Genomic DNA, 20,549 nt, shown 5'->3' on the forward strand with positions numbered 1-20,549 from the left:
GTAGACCCAATAAGTGTCTTTACAATATTGTTCTATGTATGAATCCAGATGTTTTCCTTCCATGGTTACTTACCTGACGTACCACCTCTTCACCATATTCAATTCAGCCTCACAATTCATAGGAAGATATGGATAAACACAAAGACAAAAGAGCATAGATATCATATGCCTGGGCATGCATGAGCTTTGCATGTATTATCCATGGTTATTCATCCTATTCTACATCCTATTCTAATGTTATTCATTATAACAAGCCTGCCCCATTTGTCCGTGTTATTCTTGCATCACTGTTATGATAACCACAGAAGTCTGACAGATCCAGAGTAAATCCCAGTGAATGCCATAGGGCTTGCTTCAGAGTAAGTGCAGCATGCACAGGAATATGAATTCCCAGACATCTGCTGAAGAGTACTTCCATGTTCTTCTGCAATTATGGAACTATAGCTCAGGAAATACATACAAGATCCTTCCCACCTGCTCAAACTTCTGATTCCACACAATGGCGCTTCCATTAACGGCAAACTCTTCTCCTTCAGGAGCCCAGGAGTCCATCTTTCCTACCCTGACTCTATGGAAAGATAGATTGTGGAATGTGATGGTGTTGACGATATCAAAACCTGTTGCCAGTTCCCCATTTTTATCAAAGAATATTTCTTCGCCCGCACTGTTGTTGAAGCGAACATTTCTCAGAAAGTGGTGAAGCTGATTGGAGAAAAAGAAAAATAATACTTAGGGGTAAACGGTTGAGCAGAAGTTCTTTTGAAATCACTGGAATCTGTGACCTTGACCTTCTGGCAATGAAGAGACTCTGATTATACATGGAGGCGCATGGCTAGGTCATTGGACACCCGGGGCTCATACATTTTTGACACCTCCCCCTGTATGACAAAATTATTTTCAGTAGTAGTCATGACATGAAATGAATAATAATCAGGGCCAGAAAATAAATACTGTGAACATTTCCTGAAAGACTGCATACAAGCAAAACCCACAAGAACATTTTTTTGTATGTGATGATTATAAACTTTGCATAGTTAAACTTTCTCAGAGTTATTCTCAGCCCTCCTCCTATTCCCAGTCCCCATTTCCACCAGAATTCAAAATTCATTTAATAACCCCAAAAGTTATCCTTCAATCTATTGCTCCTCTAAATTAAGTCCCTTTCCAAATGGAAAGGACTCGGGCTCGGGCTTAGACAAACTAAAGTGAAAATATTGTCTCACTTCTAGCTCAGTCCAGTTGCATTGCAAGAGTGGATCCAAGTCCATCCATGAATGTACACAGTAGAGGCTTACAGTAAAATCCTACCTGCCATGGCTGAACAGCCCAAACATCCCCTGTGCCTCCAGTGCCCTTTAACTTATGCCTGGATATTGAAGAGTACATGGAATGTAGAGCATGCACTACAGCATGAGCAGCATTGTAGATACTGTAGCTCTCATCAGACATTTTCATTTCAAATATGGAACTGGGGAGACTGCTCAGCTTCTCCTCCCCAGTGCAGTTCCCTGTCTTTGGTAGATAGCAGTTGAACGTGGGGAGTGAACACCGAAATGCAATTGACCAAAACTCGTATGAGAAAGAAAATGCAGGCTGATGTGGATTTATTGCCTTAAGGAAGTCTTCATATCCAGGCACGTCCTTTGTGTGGGGTGTGAAGGACAAGGTACCATTGAAGGATTTGGGTGTGAATAAAAGTGGGTTTAATACGGTTGCAAAATCCCACTGAGATGTCATGATCCAAACCTTCTCTGTTGGGTCTTGCCTTACATTTTCATACAGTGCTAGAACAAATCGCAAACTCTCCATAGATTGTGAATCTCCATGAACAACAATCACGTTACTCCTGGACAAAGAGACAATAGATCTTACTCCTTCCAAACAGTCATAAAAGGGTTGGTTCTCTTCCACAAATGTCTTTAGTTCTGAAAGAACTTCTGTAAAAGCCACACAAATGTTGTTTTGGAGGAACCTGGGAAGGAGAGTCCTCAGAAATGTTTCTCCAGTGTCATTGTCTGAAACGAGGAGGCCAATCCAGTCCCATTTGAAGTGTCTAATCAGTCGAACAATCCCAGTGTACTGAGATCTTGTATTTGGGACCATCTGGTAGAGAGAAGGGTTCTGTCACTGAGTTCTGTCACTCAGTGCAGAGTCAAAGAAGCCATAATTGAGCTAAGTGGAAAGGCAATGAGCTTTTTAGGGCAGACAAACATCTCCCATTATTCCTAAATAAAAAGGTCCTCTCTCACATGCCTGGCAGGTTATATAGTAGATCTTTTTGTACTTTATCCTGTATGGAAAATGTGGAAGTCTCAATTTTGGGTGTAGTGTTTTGGGCAGGATGACCAAGAGGATTAGGATTAGTCATTCAGCCTACAATCCTTTCCGCACTTTCCTGGGAGCAGGTGTCATTGACTATCATGGGACTTACTTCTGAGTAGACAGGCATAGGCTTGGGCTCTCAGGATCCAATCCTGTCCAACTTTCCAGTTTTGATTCAGCTGTCATTGGATTATGCACTACATCCTGCAATGTGGGGCTTTCATGGAGGCCTCCTCAAGGTAAGGTACTTGTGAACTTTAGTTGAAAAGTGGTATATAAATACTGTTGTTGTTATTATTATTATTATTATTATTATTATTATTATTATTATTATTATTATTATTATTATTATTATTATTATTATTGGAGAAAATATTTTGCCCACATAGATTTGCTGCTAATTCAGTACAATTTATTCCCTCCTTAAAGTGGTTTTTTAAAAACTTTTGACATTTTTGTACAACACTTGATTAACATTTGACTCCAAGCTATGTGCTAAATGGGCAGAGCAGAGTCTTCTGACCGCACTTGTTGTAGCCCAGATTGTCTGCTCTCTTAGCAATCCTAGTGGCCATACCTTTCTCCTGATTATGAAACATACATACCTGTGGGATCCTGTAGATATTTAAGATGTGAGGCATCAGCTTCAAATTTTGAGGAATGAGCCCCCCGATGATGACAATGAGCTCCTTTTCCTTGCTGCAGATGTAATTAAGGGGATGCCCCTCATCTGTGAAAAGGAGACGCATAGTTCCAAAACAGGACCCCCTGGCATTGTAAGCGTTTTGAATAAATAAAAATTTCATTGTCTTGTTAGTCAAGAGGTCGACATCTTTCTCGATTTCGAACCTGGCAAACATCATGGCAAAGAGATGCTGGAAGTTCTTCGGAATTATGCTGAAATGAGACAATCACGTAGTCTTAGGCTCTGGTTCATATTCAGTATGGAGAATGGGAATGCTTCATGCTCTTTGCATAGCCCTTACTTGTGCTTAAAATCAGGTTGATGGCCCCACATGCAGCTCTGCTTTTATGAACTTTCTAACTCTCTCTATGTCCAGTTACAGGCAAGGAATTCCTGGTAACAACCTTTGATGGTCCAACAAGAAAAAGAGATGGAAAATAATATAACCCTATCACACTAGTTCCTTCTGAACAAAAGTCAGAAGGGATCTGGTCACTTGGCCCGCTGGATGTGTCCACTCATCTTCCCATAGTCTATGGGTGGTTGAACAGGACGACATTTTCTTCTCCTGGAACAAGCCAATGAGGAAAGTGGAGCCTCAGTTCCCCAACTCCTGAGAAGGGAAGGCTGGCTTGAGAGGTAACGTGTTTTGTTTCTATCATGGAACGGCTTTTTGCTCATGCCTTAATGCCCTTCAAGGGTAGAAAGGGACAAACAGATCCCCTTACAGTGCAGGGATTGTTTCATTAAAAACTGGTTTTGTTTTATTTTGGAGATGCTCTAGAGGATTTCCTGCTTACAGGCAGGGGTTTGGACTAGATGACGCTTTAGGTCCTTTCCAGCTCTAAGACTCTACTTTGCCACCATATGCATGTCTCCTCATTGTGTTCAATGGGGCTTACTTCCATGTCAATGTGAATAGCCATGCAGCCCTAAGGCCTAATCCTATGGGCACCTTCTGTTGATGGAGCAAGTGTTCCGCCACTGGAATCCCTCTCCACTACAGAAGCAGTGACAGTGCATGCAATGGAGCGTGAATGTGTGTGCACCACCAGAAACCTCAAGCTCCCCCAGAGCATGCAGTGTGCACCTCCACCTTTTAGAGTGGCAGGGGATGGAATTGGACAGTGTGTCTCTCTAATCAAGTATCCATTTTGCCTCTTTTGATCTGTTTCCTTCTACATTTTAAACTTCTCTGGCTTTTAAGAAACCAACTTTGCTGCTGTCATAGATCTGAGTAGCTCCAAGCAACAGCATTCGACCCAGTCTGGGGGCTTAGCATACTGGCACAACCACTGTCACGGAGGCTCACGCTCGACATGCCTCCCAGCCTGATCCTTCCTCGGAGCACCTCCTCTGCTGACCCACCTGCTCTGGAATGGGATCTGCACTCCTTCCGCGTTCAGGGGCTCCAGCCATTTGTGCCTTGGGCTGAAGGATTGCAAGTGCAGTCAGCCCAAGGCCCAGATCACACTGGGCCAGTAGTCTTGGCAAATTAGCCCCATGATTCCTGCAACTCTTCAAACTCCTGTAGGAGATACAGATAGATCACCTTTGGCAAGCCTGGCCAGTGACTCACTAAGCCTCTCTAGCTTCTTGTCACATTTGCAGCCTTGTTGATGACACAATTAGCACCTCCATCATGTTCTCCTTGACATGTCTGAGTCGAGGACTCTTGTCTAGGTTGGAATCTTTTAAGGGGGAGGCCTGAGATCAGCCCCAAGAATTCAACGTATAATAGGAACATGTGGTAAGTGTTTATGGGATTGCAGCCCTAGCAACTGCTTATGATGATGCCGAGTTGTATGAGTGAGTAGTGAATACACTGCAGCAATTTTCAACCCCTGTGAGTGGCACATTGGTGTGCCACGCAGGGTGTGCATGTGTGCCATGGCCATTTGGGGAGAGTCATTTATTAGGCCATTGGGTGATGTGGGAAATCTGACAGGCAGCTGGGTGTGCCTTGTCCAAGAACCCATGGTGAGTCTTTACAATTTTACACCCCTGACAGTGTGCCATGAGCTGAAAAAGGTTGAAAATATCCAATACACTGTATTGCTTTGTATTTTGACTGCACATTTTTGCTGTTGCATTATTATCTCCACAATAAAAGTGATCTATTGTTACACCGTCACCATTGTGCCCCATAGGTCTTGTGTGTCATTCCACTAAGTTGTGCCATTGACCAGCACACTCAAACCTGCATGCCTATTAGCTTTCCTCCATGTGTGTTCCTGTTCCACGTGTCTTTAAAAGCACACCCACTAGCAAAACCACTTTAGAGCACCGGCTGCAGCTCACATAACCAAATGCTATGTTCCTTCCTGCAAAAAAACTTCTTTGCACAAGGATAATGAGCATGGCTCATCGAAAGAGGTCTAGCCTAGTGTTAATAACAACAATAACAATAATAACAATAACATTATTTAGTGTTCATCTTGACATTCCAGTTCTCTAGTTGCTGGGGTCTGTTTGCATTTGTGAACTTGAACTTCATGCCACCACTTCTGCCCCTATTGCCACCAGTCCCAAAGTATGTAATCCTGAGTAATTTTTCTATATTTACAACACTGAATTTTAATCCAAACCACAACCCAACTTACCTTCCTTTCTGGGAAGACACATCTGGAGTTTCTTTAAAAGAGAGATCTTTCTGATCAACAATTGCGAGAGAGGCAAAGACAGCAATAGTTATGTCCGAAGACGGATAGCTGCTCTTCTGCCAACCCCCCCTGGAGTGGCAGTGGTTGATGACACCATAAGGCAGCAGTAGCAGCAGCACTGTTGACCATCTGAACAGCAGCATGTCTGAACCTCAGCCCCACAGCATTCTACCAATTTCCAGTGACTTCCACACACGAGGCACCATAAACACAATCATCAGTCATGAGGAGAAATGACCATAGAGGGGCTGAGCGAATCCCCACTGCCAAGTTTCTCACACGAGGTCTTCACACTCAAGTGACAGACACCTGGCTGTATGCAGTGAATACCCTACACCTGCCTCGTGTAGCTGGCTTTTCAAAAGCTTAAATGAACATTTTATCCTCAGCTCCCGAGGTACAGTCCACTGTTTTTGTTATGAATGTTGCAAGTAGCTTCAGATTATCCCTGAGAGTTCTCTAACGGAAGGCAATGATTTAGATAATTACCAGGAAGATGATTGCATTGAGAAACCTTTTCAAATGTCTGCAAGGCCTTTGGTGCTGCAGCACTCTGTAAATGCACAGGTCCTCAGGGGCTACCCGAGACACTACACATGCAGAGACTCCTTTTAGGACTGTAAAGGGTTCCAGAAACCAAAATATTTATGAACTGCTGCTCTCACATAACCCTGTGCATGACTACTCAGAAATATTGTTGTTGGCAACCTTCAGTCTCGAAAGACTATGGTATCGCGCTCTGAAAGGTGGTTCTGGAACAGCATCTAGTGGCTGAAAAGGCCAATTCGGGAGTGACAATCCCTTCCACACTGGGAGCAAGTGCAGTCTGTCCCTGGTCTGTCTCCCTGGCTATGGGCCTTCCTTCTTTGCCTCTTAGCCTCAGAAATAAGTCCCACTGAATTCAATGGAACATATTGACATCCTATAAACACTTCCCTGAGAGTACATCACATTGAGCTTAATGGTACTTTTGCATATACATGCATGGGATTGTGCTGTTGTTTCAATAATTATTAGTATGCCCACTTGCAGCTAAGGCAGAGAGGGAATGTGTCACGTAAATGGAGAATCTCACCAGGCAAATCCAGATTCATAGCTCATTCAGTTCACCAGGATGCTACAATAAAGCTCTCATGATATGTCAGGACCAGCACTGTATCACGTTAACTATTTCTCCCATCTTGGCCATCAGCCTGTTTCTTCAAGGCATAATGATCTCTGAGGCCTCCTCCGCCAGATCCTATCCTCTGTGTCCGACCTCATAGCTTGACATGAAGGTTCTCACATCGGTGCCAGCAAAATAGCTGGTGCAAACATGAGAAGCCCCATCGCGGGACCTGAGACATTCCTTGGGGGAAGGGGACAAAAGTTCCTGGACACCACAGTTCCTCTGAGTGCTGGGAAAGAAAAGATTGGGCTGGAAGACCTTTGAGCTGCTCATTTCCACAAACTTCTGGAACACCGATTGGATGGAGCATCACCTTCTTCACTCACCCAGCTGGCTGGAAATCCTCCCTTCAGAGCACTGAGCACAATCATAGCAACAGATCTGCTCCCCCTGGTGCACCACCTTTGTCTGTCCAGGATGGCAGCTCTCAGTACATGTCAATTGGGGCAGCATCTTCAAAAAACCCCAAAGGAGAAAGGGTTAGCATGGAAATCAACTGTTTTCTCATTGCTGTGATGTTTGGTTTGGTTTGTTCTGCCCGAGAATACAGTTATGACACACAGCTCATGAGCTCCTCTGACCTCTTATACGTATTGATTTACTTCTATACAGGCATGTGCCGCTTAACAATGGTTCACTTCATGACTGATCGCCTATTTGACGGTGGTCAAAGTGCAATGAAGGTGCTCTTAAGGAGGCAATCGCATCTCCTGTAGCCTGCAGCAGAGTGTCTTTCTACACAACAGAGAGGCTCTTAATGCAAAGAAGAGGCCATCTGTCTCCAGTAGCCTGTGCAGCCAGCGGTGTCTGGCAGGCGGTGTCTGTTTATGCAACAAAGGCAATAGATTGGACTGAATGTTCACTTAATGACCTAATCACGTAACAGGGATCAGGGAATGTGTCCCTGTCATTAAGTGGCACACACCTGTATTTATATAAGGCCTTTCTCATCAGATATTACTCAAGACGGTTTACATAGGTGGGCTGTCCTAGTTAGTTTCAATGAGGGTCTTTACAATATTGTTCTACATATAGAATCCTTCAGTCCCCAGATGTTTTCCTTTAGTTCCTTTACATACCACCTCTTCTCATCACCATAATCAATTCAGCCTGAAAATTCATGGGAAGAGATGGACAAACAAGGGGACAAAAGAGCATGGATAACATATGCCTGCATATATGAGAGTTTGGCATATATTATCCATGTTATTCATCCTAGTCTACAAGCACAAACGTTATAACAAGTCAGCCACATTTTTAGGTGTTTCTCTTGCATCACTATAACCACAGAGGGCTGGCAGACCCAGAGTAAATCCCAGTGAATACCGTAGGGCTTGCTTCAGAGTAAGTGCATCATGTACAGGAACATGCATTCCCAGGCATCTACTGAAGAGTACTTCTGAGTTCCTCTACAACTATGCAACTGTAGCTCAGAAAATGCATTCAGATCCTTCCCACCTGATCGAACTTCTGTTTCCACACAATGACGCTTCCATTAACAGCAAACTCTTCTCCTTCAGGAGCCCAGGGGTCCTTCTTTCCTACCCTGACTCTATGGAAAGAGTGAATGAGGAACGTGACTATGTTGACAATATCAAAACCTGTTGCCAGTTCCCCATTTTCAAAGAATATTTCTTCGCCTGCGTTATTGTTGAAGCGAACGTTTCTCAGAAAGTGGTGAAGCTGATTGGAGGACACGAAAAATAAAACACCGGGGTCAATTGTGGAGCAGGAGTTCTTTTGATATCACTGGAACCTGCCACCTTGGCCTTCTGGCAATGCAGAGACTGTGATTAGTATAAGCAGATGCATGGCTAGGTCATTGGACATCCGGGACCCATACATTTTTGACACCGCCCCCTGTATATGACAAAATTATTTTCAGTAGGAGTCATGACATGAAATGAATAATCATCAAGGTCAGAAAATAAAGGCATTGAACATTTCCCCACAAGCAGGGTCTGAAAGTCTCTGCAGCTAGTACTCGGTGATATCCTGCCCCTGCACCTGGAGGTTCACTGTAGGCAGAATGGTTAATAACCACGGATAGATCTGTAGTCCACCATTAATGTTTGGAACCCACTTTTAAAGTCGTCTAAGGCAGGCACCAACAACACAGAAAGTCCGCAATGCCCCACATTAACTTGCAACCCCTCCTCCTAATCAACAAGCTGGAGGAATTCCGTGTGACCTGAAAGACCTTGCATGGAAGCAAAACCTACGAGAACATTTTTTAATCTGTGATTATTATAAACTTGACATAGTAAAGCTTTCTCAGAGTTATTCTCACCCCTCCTCCTATTCCCAGTCCCCATTTCCACCAGAACTCACAATTCATTTAATAACCCCCAATAGTAATCCTTCAGTCTATTGCTCCACTACTCATCTCCGTCCTTCCAAGATAAAAAACTTTCCATCCCCAATGTTATCCCCTCCCCCACATGCCCCCCTCTTTGTGATCCTGTCCCCACCAGCTTCTGGGGTCCACTTTAAGAGTGACTAACTTAAAAGTGACAAACTAACTTCAACTCAGCCAGTGACTAACACCACCCAAACGTCCCACTAGTGACATGAATAGGGTTAGTGTCACACCCATTAACTTTATTTATTTATTTATTTATTTATTTATTTATTTATTTATTTATTTATTTATTTTACTATGCAACATTCCAGGTCACCCAACAAATGTCAACAACAAAGAACAAGTGGCAAACTTGACACACACAAAAGAATAGGAGTGCTGGTTTGAGTTCTGATCCATGGAAATTACAGCTGACTCAGACTAACACTTATTGGTTCCATGCTGTTTTATCACACCTCATTTGCTCTTGGAACAATTAGGGCACAATCCTAACCAACCTTCCAGCACTGACCTAGCTGCAATGCAGCCCCAAGGGAAGGTAACAAACATGCCCGTATGTTGAAGAGGCCCCTTTGACCGCCTCGCCACTGCAGGATGCCGGGCACGCCACATTGGCACAGCTACGTCAGTGCTGGAAAGTTGGTTAGGATTGCACCCCAAGTCTCATTGGTTGGTTTTGAGTGAAAGAAATCCACTTTTTGTTACATAAGGCAGTTGTGTTTTCCTTTTCTGGTTATTTGGCTAGAACGTTTGACAGAAAACAGATAACACGGTTTGTTTCATTACATTTTGCATTAAGTTACCTATCGAAGGATATACATCATGATGGCATGATTCAAAAAATAAAAAAGTATCCACAGTTTAGGCCACTCATAGTATCACCGTCCCCAAGTGTGTCACATGGTACTGCCTGCCTCCCACGAGCTAAACCACTGTAGACATACTAACATTGTGACATTCAGTTCAGAGGTAATCAACATAGTAGCAGAACTGAGGGACAGCCTGTCTCAACTGGGTTCCTCACTGTTAAAAATGAGCTTAAACACGGTTAATACATGGTTGATGCTTTTACAACCCAATCCTATCCACACTTTCCTGGAAGTAAGCCCCATTGACTCTAATGGGACTTACTGCTGAGTAGACATGCAGAGGATTGGGCTGCCAGTACCTTTCCAAATGGAAAGGACTAGGGCTTAGATAAACTAAAGTGAAAATATTGTCTCACTTCTCGCTCAGTCCAGTTGCACTGCAAGAGCGGATCCAAGTCCATCCATGACCGTACACAGTAGAGGCTTACAGGAAACTCCTACCGGCCATGACTGAACAGCCCAAACATCCCCTGTGCCTCCAGTTCCCTTTAATCTATGCTTGGATATTGAAGAGTAGATGGAATGCAGAGCATATGCTACAGCATGAGCATGAGAGGTGTGGAACTTCCTGCTGCAGGCTACTGCTGGTCTTCTGAGCGGCATGAAGGCCCAGCACCTACCAGTGCTGGGTTCTGCATCAGTGCCTTCTTTCTCCTGCTCACTGTGACAAGTCTTACAGCATGTTTGTGATGGCTGTCTCCCAGGCAGTGTGTAGGACACCAGTACTAGCCCAGGACTCTCTATAAAATTCATATAAATAATGAACCAGACGACTCTCTATATAATATATAAAACTTTTAGGATGGCCTGATTTGATGCCCTGCTGTCACCACCACAGTTAGCATTCTGGTTTGCAGAAATAATGAAATTGGTCCTGATAAGCAATGAGATGCAAATAAAACTAATGGGTCTAATCATTCAATTATTTTAACACAAGTTTATTTTTTGTCTTTCCATTTTGACATGCACACACAACAATGAATATTGGCTTGAAACCATTGTTTGTATGTTGTAACGAGAGGAAGGAGCCTGGAAGCGTCTAGAATTTGAGAACTAAAGAAAAAAGAGCGAAAACGTCTTGATTTTATTCATAATTTGGGGCGGTGGCACAGCATGATACATTGAAAGTCAGGTAATACATTACTGGACTAAAATGATTTAAAATGGGCTATTTGTGTCCAGGTTGGAATATTGTTCACTTACTCCATTTTTTTTAAACTGCACCAGAACCAAACATCAACATGAATGGATGGACTTCTCCTGTTCCCACACTGCACAGCTCCTTCTTTTTGTCCTGGTCTTGGCCTGCTACACCACCTCCCTTCTGGGGAATCTTCCTAATTAGGGCAGGAGGTCTGGTCTAGAGGGTAGATCCTCCATTTGCCTGAAGATACCATCCACAAGGTTGCCAGTTCGAGGCCACCGGCACCGTGCGACCTTGAAGCAGCTGACAAGCTGAAGCCGAGCTATTACATCTGCTCTGAGCGTGGGAGGATGGAGGCCAGAATGTGAAGCCAGATCGGAATGAAACACCTGAATGTAGTGGTTCTTGAAAGAAAGAACCTTCTTTCAAATTGTAAAAATCCCTATTTAATAAGGGATTTAAATAAAGTCCTGCCTATATAAACCGCCTTGAATAAAGTCTTGATTAAATACCAAGAAAGGCGGTATATAAATACCTGTTATTATTATTTATTATTATTAATTATGGTGACTGTGTGGTCTGAGCCCAAGCTCCATCAAAGCCCCATGTATTTCTTCCTTGCCAATCTGTCCATTATTGACATGTCTATGGGTTCAGTGGCTGCCCCAAAGTTAGTGACCGGCCTCTTGAACAGTGGTTCTGTCATCTCCTATGGTGGTTGTATGGCCCAGCTGTTTGGTCTGCACCTCTTTGGGGGTGCAGAGATGTTTGTCCTCACTCTCATGGCCTACGACCATTACGTGGCCATTTGCCACCCATTGAGATTTACAGCCATCATGGACCGGCAACGCTGCTTCAGTCTACTGATATTTTGCTGGACAGGAGCCTTCATTCATTCCACTGTCCAGATGGTGGTCATAGCCTAGCTACCATTCTGTGGACCGAATGTGCTGGACAATTTCTTCTGTGACATCCCACAGGTAATCAAGCTGGCCTGTGCAGAAATCTATGTGGTTGAGAAACTCATGCTGGTCAGTGGTGGCCTGATAACTCTACCTAACTGCCTGACCTTGCTGGTTTCATATGTCATCATCCTGGCCTCCTTCTGTGGCCGCTTTGGGAACCTCAATTACTTCCTCCCCCCCCCCCCAAAAAAAAGCAGTTTATACAGGTGAGATTTAGGAGCAAAGCAACAAGAAGGGGTTGGGGTGCTTGCTAAAACCTTTCTGTGCACATTGCTGCCATTGGTTTTCCTGCTTTTCATGGCTCATTTATAACAGAGATGGAGATATGCAAGAGGAAAACACCTGCTTTGCAAGAGCCTTCCAACCCCAGTGGAATCCTCCCTTTAAACTGACGGCCCAATCCTAAGCGTGCAGAGCACCAGTGCAGCAGCTGGTGCTGGATGTTGCAAACCTAGTGCCACAAACGTTCTCTTACACTGAGGAGACCTCCAGCCTGCTCACACCCAGCACTGGGTACAGTGTGGGCTGTGTGTCCTGAAGCTATGGATGATCACATGTACCTGTGGAATCTTGTAGATACTTAAGATGTGAGGTCTCTTCCCACTAAATTGATGGCCCAATCCTAAGCGTGCAGAGCACCAGTGCAGCAGGAAATATTTTTCTGGAGGAGACTCAGTCTCAGTGTTTGGTGAAAATTTTCTCCATTGTCGTCATCTGGTATGAAAAGGCCAATCTAATTCCATCCAAAATGATTAAGCAATTGAACAATTCCAGCATACTGAAGGCTTTCGTTTGGAATCATCCGGGTGAAAAGTGGGAACTGAATTTTATCACTCAACATGGGGTCAAAAGCGCATAGCTCAGCTAGTCAGGGAGACAAATATTTTTAAAGCGAGAAATGTATTCCTTCATTATTAAACAGTGTATTTCTTCTTACATTCAGAGAAAACACTACTCCAACAGATATACCCTTCAAAAACTTGCTATTGGAGCAGAGAGCACTGATACACACATAAAATTATACCATGGAGTGAATGCTAAGCAACTATGAGAGGAATTGCATTGACTCGTGTCTGACTCATGGCTTAAAGTACAGTGGGCTCATGCTCTGTAATGAGGTGAAGCAAACCGTACTAGAATTATAAGGCCATGGCCCTGTCATTCCAAGAAGCCCACAGAATTCCGGTGGCACGGGTATTAGCACGCCACCGGCGTTCACCCTGCCCGCCCACGAGACACAGGAAGGGCCAGCCTCGCAGCCGATTGGCTGGGGGCTAATTGGTCTGGGGCCACGTGCAGGCTGCTCAGGGAAGCCCGCGCAGTCGGGACCAGGCAGTGGTCAAGGGAGGATCCCTGCTTGCTGCTCCCCAACTGAAGGCCATGTGGGGTGGCCTCCGAGCTCAACCGTCTCTGCTGTGGGAGCCTTGCCTGCCCACCTGCCCTTCAAGGGTTCCACCGGAGGGCAGTGAGCAGTATCAGGCAGTTGTGCCCGGCTGAGGCTGCTTAGTGTGGCTTGGGGGTTCCCCCCCCCGCTTGCTTTCAAGCAGGGGTGACTCTTCGCTCCCCTTGGCTGTGAGCCGGTGGGGTTGGTGTGCTTCGTGGGTGGCGAGCGGGACTGAGCGCCTCGCTCGCGGGCTCAGCGGCTGCTGAGCTGTGGCTATCAGCGGAGCCAGGCTGGTGCCGCCTCCAGTGCCCTGCCCCACCCCGCCAATTCTGGCACCCGGCTGAGGAGGGGCCGTGCATGAGCCCGACCTGAGCCTCCCGCTGGGTGGTTAGGGTGGCGTCGGGGTTTGGGGGTTGGCGTGCTTCTGTGGGTGGTGAGAGCGGGACCTGAGGTCCTCGCCTCCGGGCTCGCTGGCTGCTGGGCTTCAGCTACCAGTGGAGCCAGGCTGGTGCTGCTTGCGCCTGCCTTCTCCCCCGCCCCTGCTGTCACCTTTTGGGGCACGCTGATAAGCGCTGCAGCGACCAGCTGCGCCTGGCGAGGGGCCAGGCATGCCTGAGCCCAACCTAAGCCTCCCGCTGGCTGGTTAGGGTGGCTTGCGGGGGCTGTGTGGGCGTGAGACCCATCCTCCCGCTGGCCGGAGGGGCGAGCCTGCTGCTTGCAGCTGCGCCTCGGTTGGGGGCAGCTGGAGTATACTGCCTGAGCTCCCCCCTGGCTGGGTTGGACTGTGGGCCCGTGTGTGCGTGGCTCCCGCTTGCCCTCCTGCCCCACGCTTGTTTTCCTGCCTCCCACGTTAGTGGAGAGTGAATGGCAGGCAGTGTTTGCTGCTGGCTGAAGCTGTGCGGGTTGTTTGGAGTTGAGCAGTCCTAGCTACGCTTCCTGGGAGTAAGCCCCATTGAATAGAACGGGCTTTCTTCTGAGTAGACCTTGTGGGGATTGTGCCCTGAGTGGAGCCCGGGGTGGTTCAGCAGGGGATCATTGCTTTGTGAAGCAAGGTTGAGCAGTACTCACTGCAAACTGCCCCCCCCCGCTTGACCCTCCCCCCTTTTTGGCTATTAATAATAATAATTAAAAAAAATACAATTGTTGTTAATTAATGATTGTTAAATAATAAGACGGTCATGATAAATAAGACTTCAATCTTGTCTACACTTTCCTGGGAGTAAGCCCCATTGACTATAATGGGACTTACTTCTGAGTAGACATGCATAGGACTGGGCTCTCAGAAATAATATATATATTTCTCTAATAGAAATATATTGGAGGGGTGAGAGGTGGCTGTCAGTTGCCACCACTCCCCCCCCAGGTTTTTTGTTGAGACGTCTGTATGCCCAATGAGGAATAAGAAATCAGGGGGGAAGGCTCCCCCCCCAGCTCGCACTGACTTCTTCCTCAGAGGAGGAGGATGATACAGCTGAGCTGTGGGCTCTGGTTGCACAGGTAGAAGCTTTTAAGAAGGAGAGTGCAATGTGTAAACGCTGGTTTGGGTGATGGTCAATGCATCAGGTGCTTCCCTCCCCAGGGAGGTCTACCAGGAAGGGACGTGGGGCGAACCTAACGCAAATCCTCTCTTCCAGAGTAACCATTGGAGGAGCTTAAGGAGTGACAGGCTCCAGCCAGACCTCCGGTTGTGCAAGCACAGTGGGACCCTGATGAGCAGCAGCAGCCACAGGTGGCATCTTCCCAGGTTCCTGGGTAGGGACAGTTCAGGTTCTTATCTGTGGGCACTCCATCATTTTCTGGGCACAGAAGGGATTAACCACTTTGGACAAGCTCATTGAGCGACAGGCTCCGGGACCTCCAGCTGTTCAGGTACAGGCATCGGATCTTGATGGTCTCTGGTGTCCCTTACAGCCTAGCTCCTTATGCTGATGTCCTGTATGGGGTTTTCTCTCAGGGAGCCACGGAAGGGTCAGGTGAGCGTCCACGAGTGGCCTAGTGGGATGTGGCCCTGCCTTTGGGTGGTCAACTCGCCTTGGCAGTTAAAGGAAAATTTAGCGGGGCGAGTTTGTTAATGTGTTTAGTTTATTGTGTGAGCAACCTGAGCCAGCCTTGAAGGTGGGTGACCCAGTGCCTGTCCCCCAAGTGGGGTGAAGGCAGAAAAATTGGTAGAAATTAGAATAATTGGTTGACCTGATATATTATTTATGCTGCAGTAGTTATTCAAATGTAGGCAGCACGGGCAGCTGCACTTTAAGTACCTGGATATTATCCCCTCGACTGGCAGGTTTCAGAGCAGGATTGTGGGTTCAAATTATCTGGCCGGCCCGGTCCAATTTGGGCGATTGATCCTTAGTGGGCATTTGCTCTGGGCGCAGCCGGGCCAGTGGCAGGGATGTTAGGAGTGTGATGCTTTGACCCCCCCGCTCCTGCTATGAGTTTAACTCCATGGGGCGGTGCGGCAGGGCAGGTTGCACCCTTGCACATGTCAGTGGGCAGTACAACGGCCAGCACTCGGTGTCCGTGTGCCCCAAGTTGGCAGGATTTAGGAGGAGTCCCAGGCTCCGAGCTGGGCAGGCCAAAAGTGGGGGTGGTCAGCCCCCTCAAGCTGGGAAGGTGGCCCACCCTGATTAGAGTAGAGGTGTTGGCTGTATTTTGTAGGGGTATCCTAAGTTTTCGGACGCTCAATCATTAGTTGAAGGTAGTGACAAGGGATTCAGATTCCTGCGGCCCCTCCCTCCAGGTCTACCTGGGCCAGGAATCTCCTGTCGGTAAAGGGTATGGAAGGAACAGTTTAAGCTAAGATAGATAAGGAATAGGGAGCCGGCCATCTGGCGGGCCCCTTTAAGTCTCCTCCGTTTCCCAATGTTTAGGTGTTCCTGTTACGTGTAGTTCCAAGAAGGTCCCTGGACCTTCCATCTCATTCACCATCTGTCCTATCCTTATGGGGGTTCAGTTAGTGATAGGATCCCTGCACACCTTAGTTCATTATGATATATTCTTTGGACCAAGCTATCAGGGTAGTATGTGGCTGTGGCCTTGACGCCCTTATGGCCAAGGTGGATATTGTGTTTACAATCAGACTCTTGCCCGTCCACCCTGATGATTTTTGTTTGCTTGGTTTCAGTTTAATGGTTCCTTATATCTGGATAAAGCGCTACCAATGAGATGCGCAATTTCCTGTGCCCTTTCGAGAAATCTGCCTCCCTTTTGGAGTGGTTAGTGGTGAGCAGAGCACGACTCGCCTCAATGGTCTATTATTTTGAGGGCCCCGCAACTACCCTTACGTTTTTGGTATTGAATTAGACACTGTACAGCGGTGCAGTAGGCCGCCTGGCAACAGGTTGGTTAGGCTGCAGCAGCTAATACGTGCTGGCCTCCAGGCTCCGAAAATGTCCTAGAGACATTTGCAGGTTCTCGTGGGACATCTGAATTTTGCCTGCAGGGTAGTTGCCCCCAGCCAGGCCTTTTTTCAGGAGGCTGCATGCCTGCATGGCAGGTATTAGAGGCTTCACCATCGCCTGCGGATCACCCAGGACATGAAGGCAGATGGGGAACCTGGTTACAGTTTTGGAGTTTTATAATGGTGTATCCTTTTGGCAGCAGGAGTGTTTACTTGGGGCGGGGCTGCAGGTTCACTCTGATGTTTCGGGTGGTTTTGGATTTGGAGTTATTTTAGAGAGAGATGGTGTTCTGCCCCTTGGCCGGATACATGGGTTTCAGAAGGGGTTACTGTAGACATGATTTTTTAGGGCTGTCCCCCCCCTTGCGGTGGCAGTTCAATTATGGGCAGAGGAATTTGCCAACTCCACCGTGCGTTTCTGGTGCGACAACCAAGCTGTGGTTTTTGTCGTTAACCAGCAGACGTCCCGGTCCCCACGGGTAATGGGACTGGTGAGGGTGTTTGTTTTGCATTGCCTTAAGATTAACACCTTGTTTTTCATTAGGCACATCCAGGGTCTTGATAACGGCATAGCCGACACCCTATCTTGTTTTTTAGGTGGAACATTTCCGGCAGCTGGCTCCAGGGGTGCGGCGGGATCCCGACCCGATGCCCCTTTGGCTTAGGACCCTTGGCTGTGCAGAGCGCAGCATGTAAATTTGTCTGCGCTTGCGCCGTCTACCTTCACAGCTATCAAAGGGAGGCAAGGGAATTTGAGGCCTTTTGGGCAGCCCTGGCCGTACCCCAAGTCTGGCCTATTCCGCCAGAACACCTGATGCGGTTCTTTTATACCTGCAGGGCATTAACGTATCTTGTGGGTCTTTATCAGTGTACTTGGCGGCATTGGCGTTCTGTGCCAAGGCCTCAAGTTTTGCTGATGCTGGTCTTGTTTGGCTGCACGTCCTGTGGTTTGGGATGCCTTGTTCTGTCATGTTGATGCCTCACCTGTTATGTTTTTCCAGTTAGGGTCCTTTTTCGCAGGGCAGTGGCGGACCTGGGGTTTCGGGCGGAAGATTACGGCCTGCACTCTTTCAGGATTGGGGCTGCATCGGCTGCAGCTGATATCGGCCTCCCAGCCCAGGACATTCAGAGGATTGGCCGTTGGCGCTCCTGCGCATTTTCGTATTACGTCAGAGAGCCTGACAAGCGCTGAGCAGGATTCGCTCGGCTATTCCCCCTCGCCCTGGTGGTAGGGGCGAGGGGTGATGCAGATACCACAGAAATTTCCAGGCGCGGCCTGTGACAGCGGTTGGGCGCTCTTTATACTGGCATTGCCAGGTGTTTATAGTGGCACTGCCACAAGTTCCTGTATTGCATGCTATATTTCCGAGCTTGTCCCGTGACAGTGGTTGGGCGCTCTTTATACTGGCATTGCCAGAAGTTTATAGTGGCACTGCCACATGTTCCTGTTTTGCATGCTATATTTCCGGGCTCGTCCCGTGACAGCGGTTGGGCGCTCACTTGCACTGGCTTTGCCAGGTGCTATATGGTTAAGTGATGCATGTTTCTGGAATTGTGATTCCTGTTTTCCTGTCCACAGGTTCCAGGGCGGGAGCAGTTCGGGTCATTATCTTCAGCCACTCCATCGTTTTCTGGGCAAGGAAGAGGGCGGCATCCAGTAGCTTTGGCATGCAGTTGCAGCTTGGTTCCTTGGCTACTGTGCATTGGGTTGCACGGCGGGGAATGCTGTGGGATCAGCTTCTTCCTGCTTTTTATGAGTTTGTGCATGCCCATGCCCAGCCTCACATCGTCGTTATACATTTGGGAGAGAACGACCTGGGCCAGAGGACGACTCTGTCCTTGAGGCTTCAGGCCTACAGCGATATTCTCCACATTAATCAGCATCTTGCGGGACGGTCATCTTATGGTCTGACCTCTTGCCTCACAGTGTTTGGTGTTATGCCTCTGATGTTAAAAAGATTGAACTGGATAGGAAGAAGGTAAATTCGTATGTGAGGCGGGCGGTACTCCTTTACGGAGTCGGTGTCATTTATCACCCAGGCATCAGCTATGATGCGCCCCAGTTGTTCAGAAGCGTTGGAGTACACCTTTCGGTGTTGGGCAATTATACTTTTCTTCTTGAAATGCAACTGGGCCTGCGGAAATTTGTTTCCGTGTGGGGCGGTGGGGCCAAGCGCTAGGCTGACCCCCCGGGTGGCAGGTATCGTGCGGGTTTTGGGTAGGTAAGGTCATATCGGTGTACACCGCAGGGTGGCAAGGGCCGGGTGGACTCCACGCTTGGTCATGCTGGCATTCCCGGCTGGGTGGCGCAGGCTGGATGAACCTCAGCCTGGTGGTAAAGGCGCACCGCGGGTTCGCTCGGGTGGCCTGAGCTAGCCTGCCACCCTGCCCCTTCGGGGTGACAATGAAGGGGGCGGCAGGCTTGTACTGACGCTGCCCTGAGTCTGGTGTGGTCGCCCAAATAACTATAGGGGGAAGTAGACGGGCAGCTCCGTTTCCCCCATGTAGAACCCGCATGACTTATTTGTTAGGCCATGTTGCAATCTGAAGTATATTTAAATAGTTAATAAAGTGGCCCTTTGTACCATATACCCTTGCCTGTGTCTTTATTGGGGGGTGCTGGGTAATTTGTAATGACAGCAGCTTCTGCTGAGTAGTCCTGTCAACTTCCACACTTGGAGGGGGTACAGGTAGGGTACTGGAAGCAGATCTCCACTTCTCTGCATTGAAAGTGCACACCTGTGAAGAAACATGCCTATGAAGACACATACCTGTGGGATTTTGTAGGCATTCAAGATGTTGGCCTTCTGCATGGAGTTTTGAGAAGTGAGCCCACCAATCGCAGCCATTAACTTCTTCCCCCTGACACAGTTGTAATTGGAAAGTTTCACTTTGCTGAAGAGGAGTTCCAGAGTGTTCCAAGAGGTTCTTCTTGCATTAAAAGAATTGTCCAACATCTGGTGTCCTAGTGTGGCATTGGGCATCGGCTTGGCATTCTTGTTGATCTCATTGATGGCAAAGAGAAATGCAAGGGCATGCTGGTAGTATTTAGGCACGAACCTGCAATGTGGGGCTTTTCAAATGTAGTCTTACTCCATGTATTAGATGAACAAGTTCACTTTCTCTACACACCCTGACCTCATTGAGGTGCTCTTTGCTGGAGATTGCTGGCTATTTCAGAATCCTATGTTCTGAAATTCTGCTGTCCAGCTTGCTACCCACACAGAGTGCTGGAGTGTGTTCCGGGACATTAACACTCTCCACAAAACACTGAGAGTCTCAAGACTTGTTTTCAAAAGATGGGGAAAGGTTTCATTTTTCCACCAAGTTGTGGTTTACTTTATGAATTGTGTGCACACCTCCAATAAATCACAGAAGACAAGGCACTTATAGGATGTTAGAGCCACAATTTATTAAATAATGCATATATCAGTTTCAAGCATGGCCTGCAGTGGACATTACTTCCTATCACATATAAATTCCCACTTAGTCCTCCAGTGCTACGCTGGAGGAGAGAGCCAGCTGCTGTCTTTTCTCCTCTTTTAAGCTATCCCATCCTGACTCCATGCTGAATTTCATCAAATGCC

At 47.1% G+C, this 20,549-nt stretch overlaps 1 protein-coding gene across 1 annotated transcript in view; it reads right to left on the minus strand.

Annotated features, from left to right (window-relative positions):
- LOC136653860 (vomeronasal type-2 receptor 26-like) overlaps positions 1-20,549 on the minus strand; it is a 29,196-nt gene that overhangs the window by 4,422 nt on the left and 4,225 nt on the right. Inside the window, exon 4 of the mRNA XM_066630738.1 lies at positions 475-702. Within this exon, the coding sequence (XP_066486835.1) occupies positions 475-702 (228 nt within the window). The remainder of the gene's footprint in view (positions 1-474; positions 703-20,549) is intronic.

This window comes from Tiliqua scincoides, chromosome 5, assembly GCF_035046505.1.
Source record: "Tiliqua scincoides isolate rTilSci1 chromosome 5, rTilSci1.hap2, whole genome shotgun sequence".
Taxonomy (NCBI): domain Eukaryota; kingdom Metazoa; phylum Chordata; class Lepidosauria; order Squamata; family Scincidae; genus Tiliqua; species Tiliqua scincoides.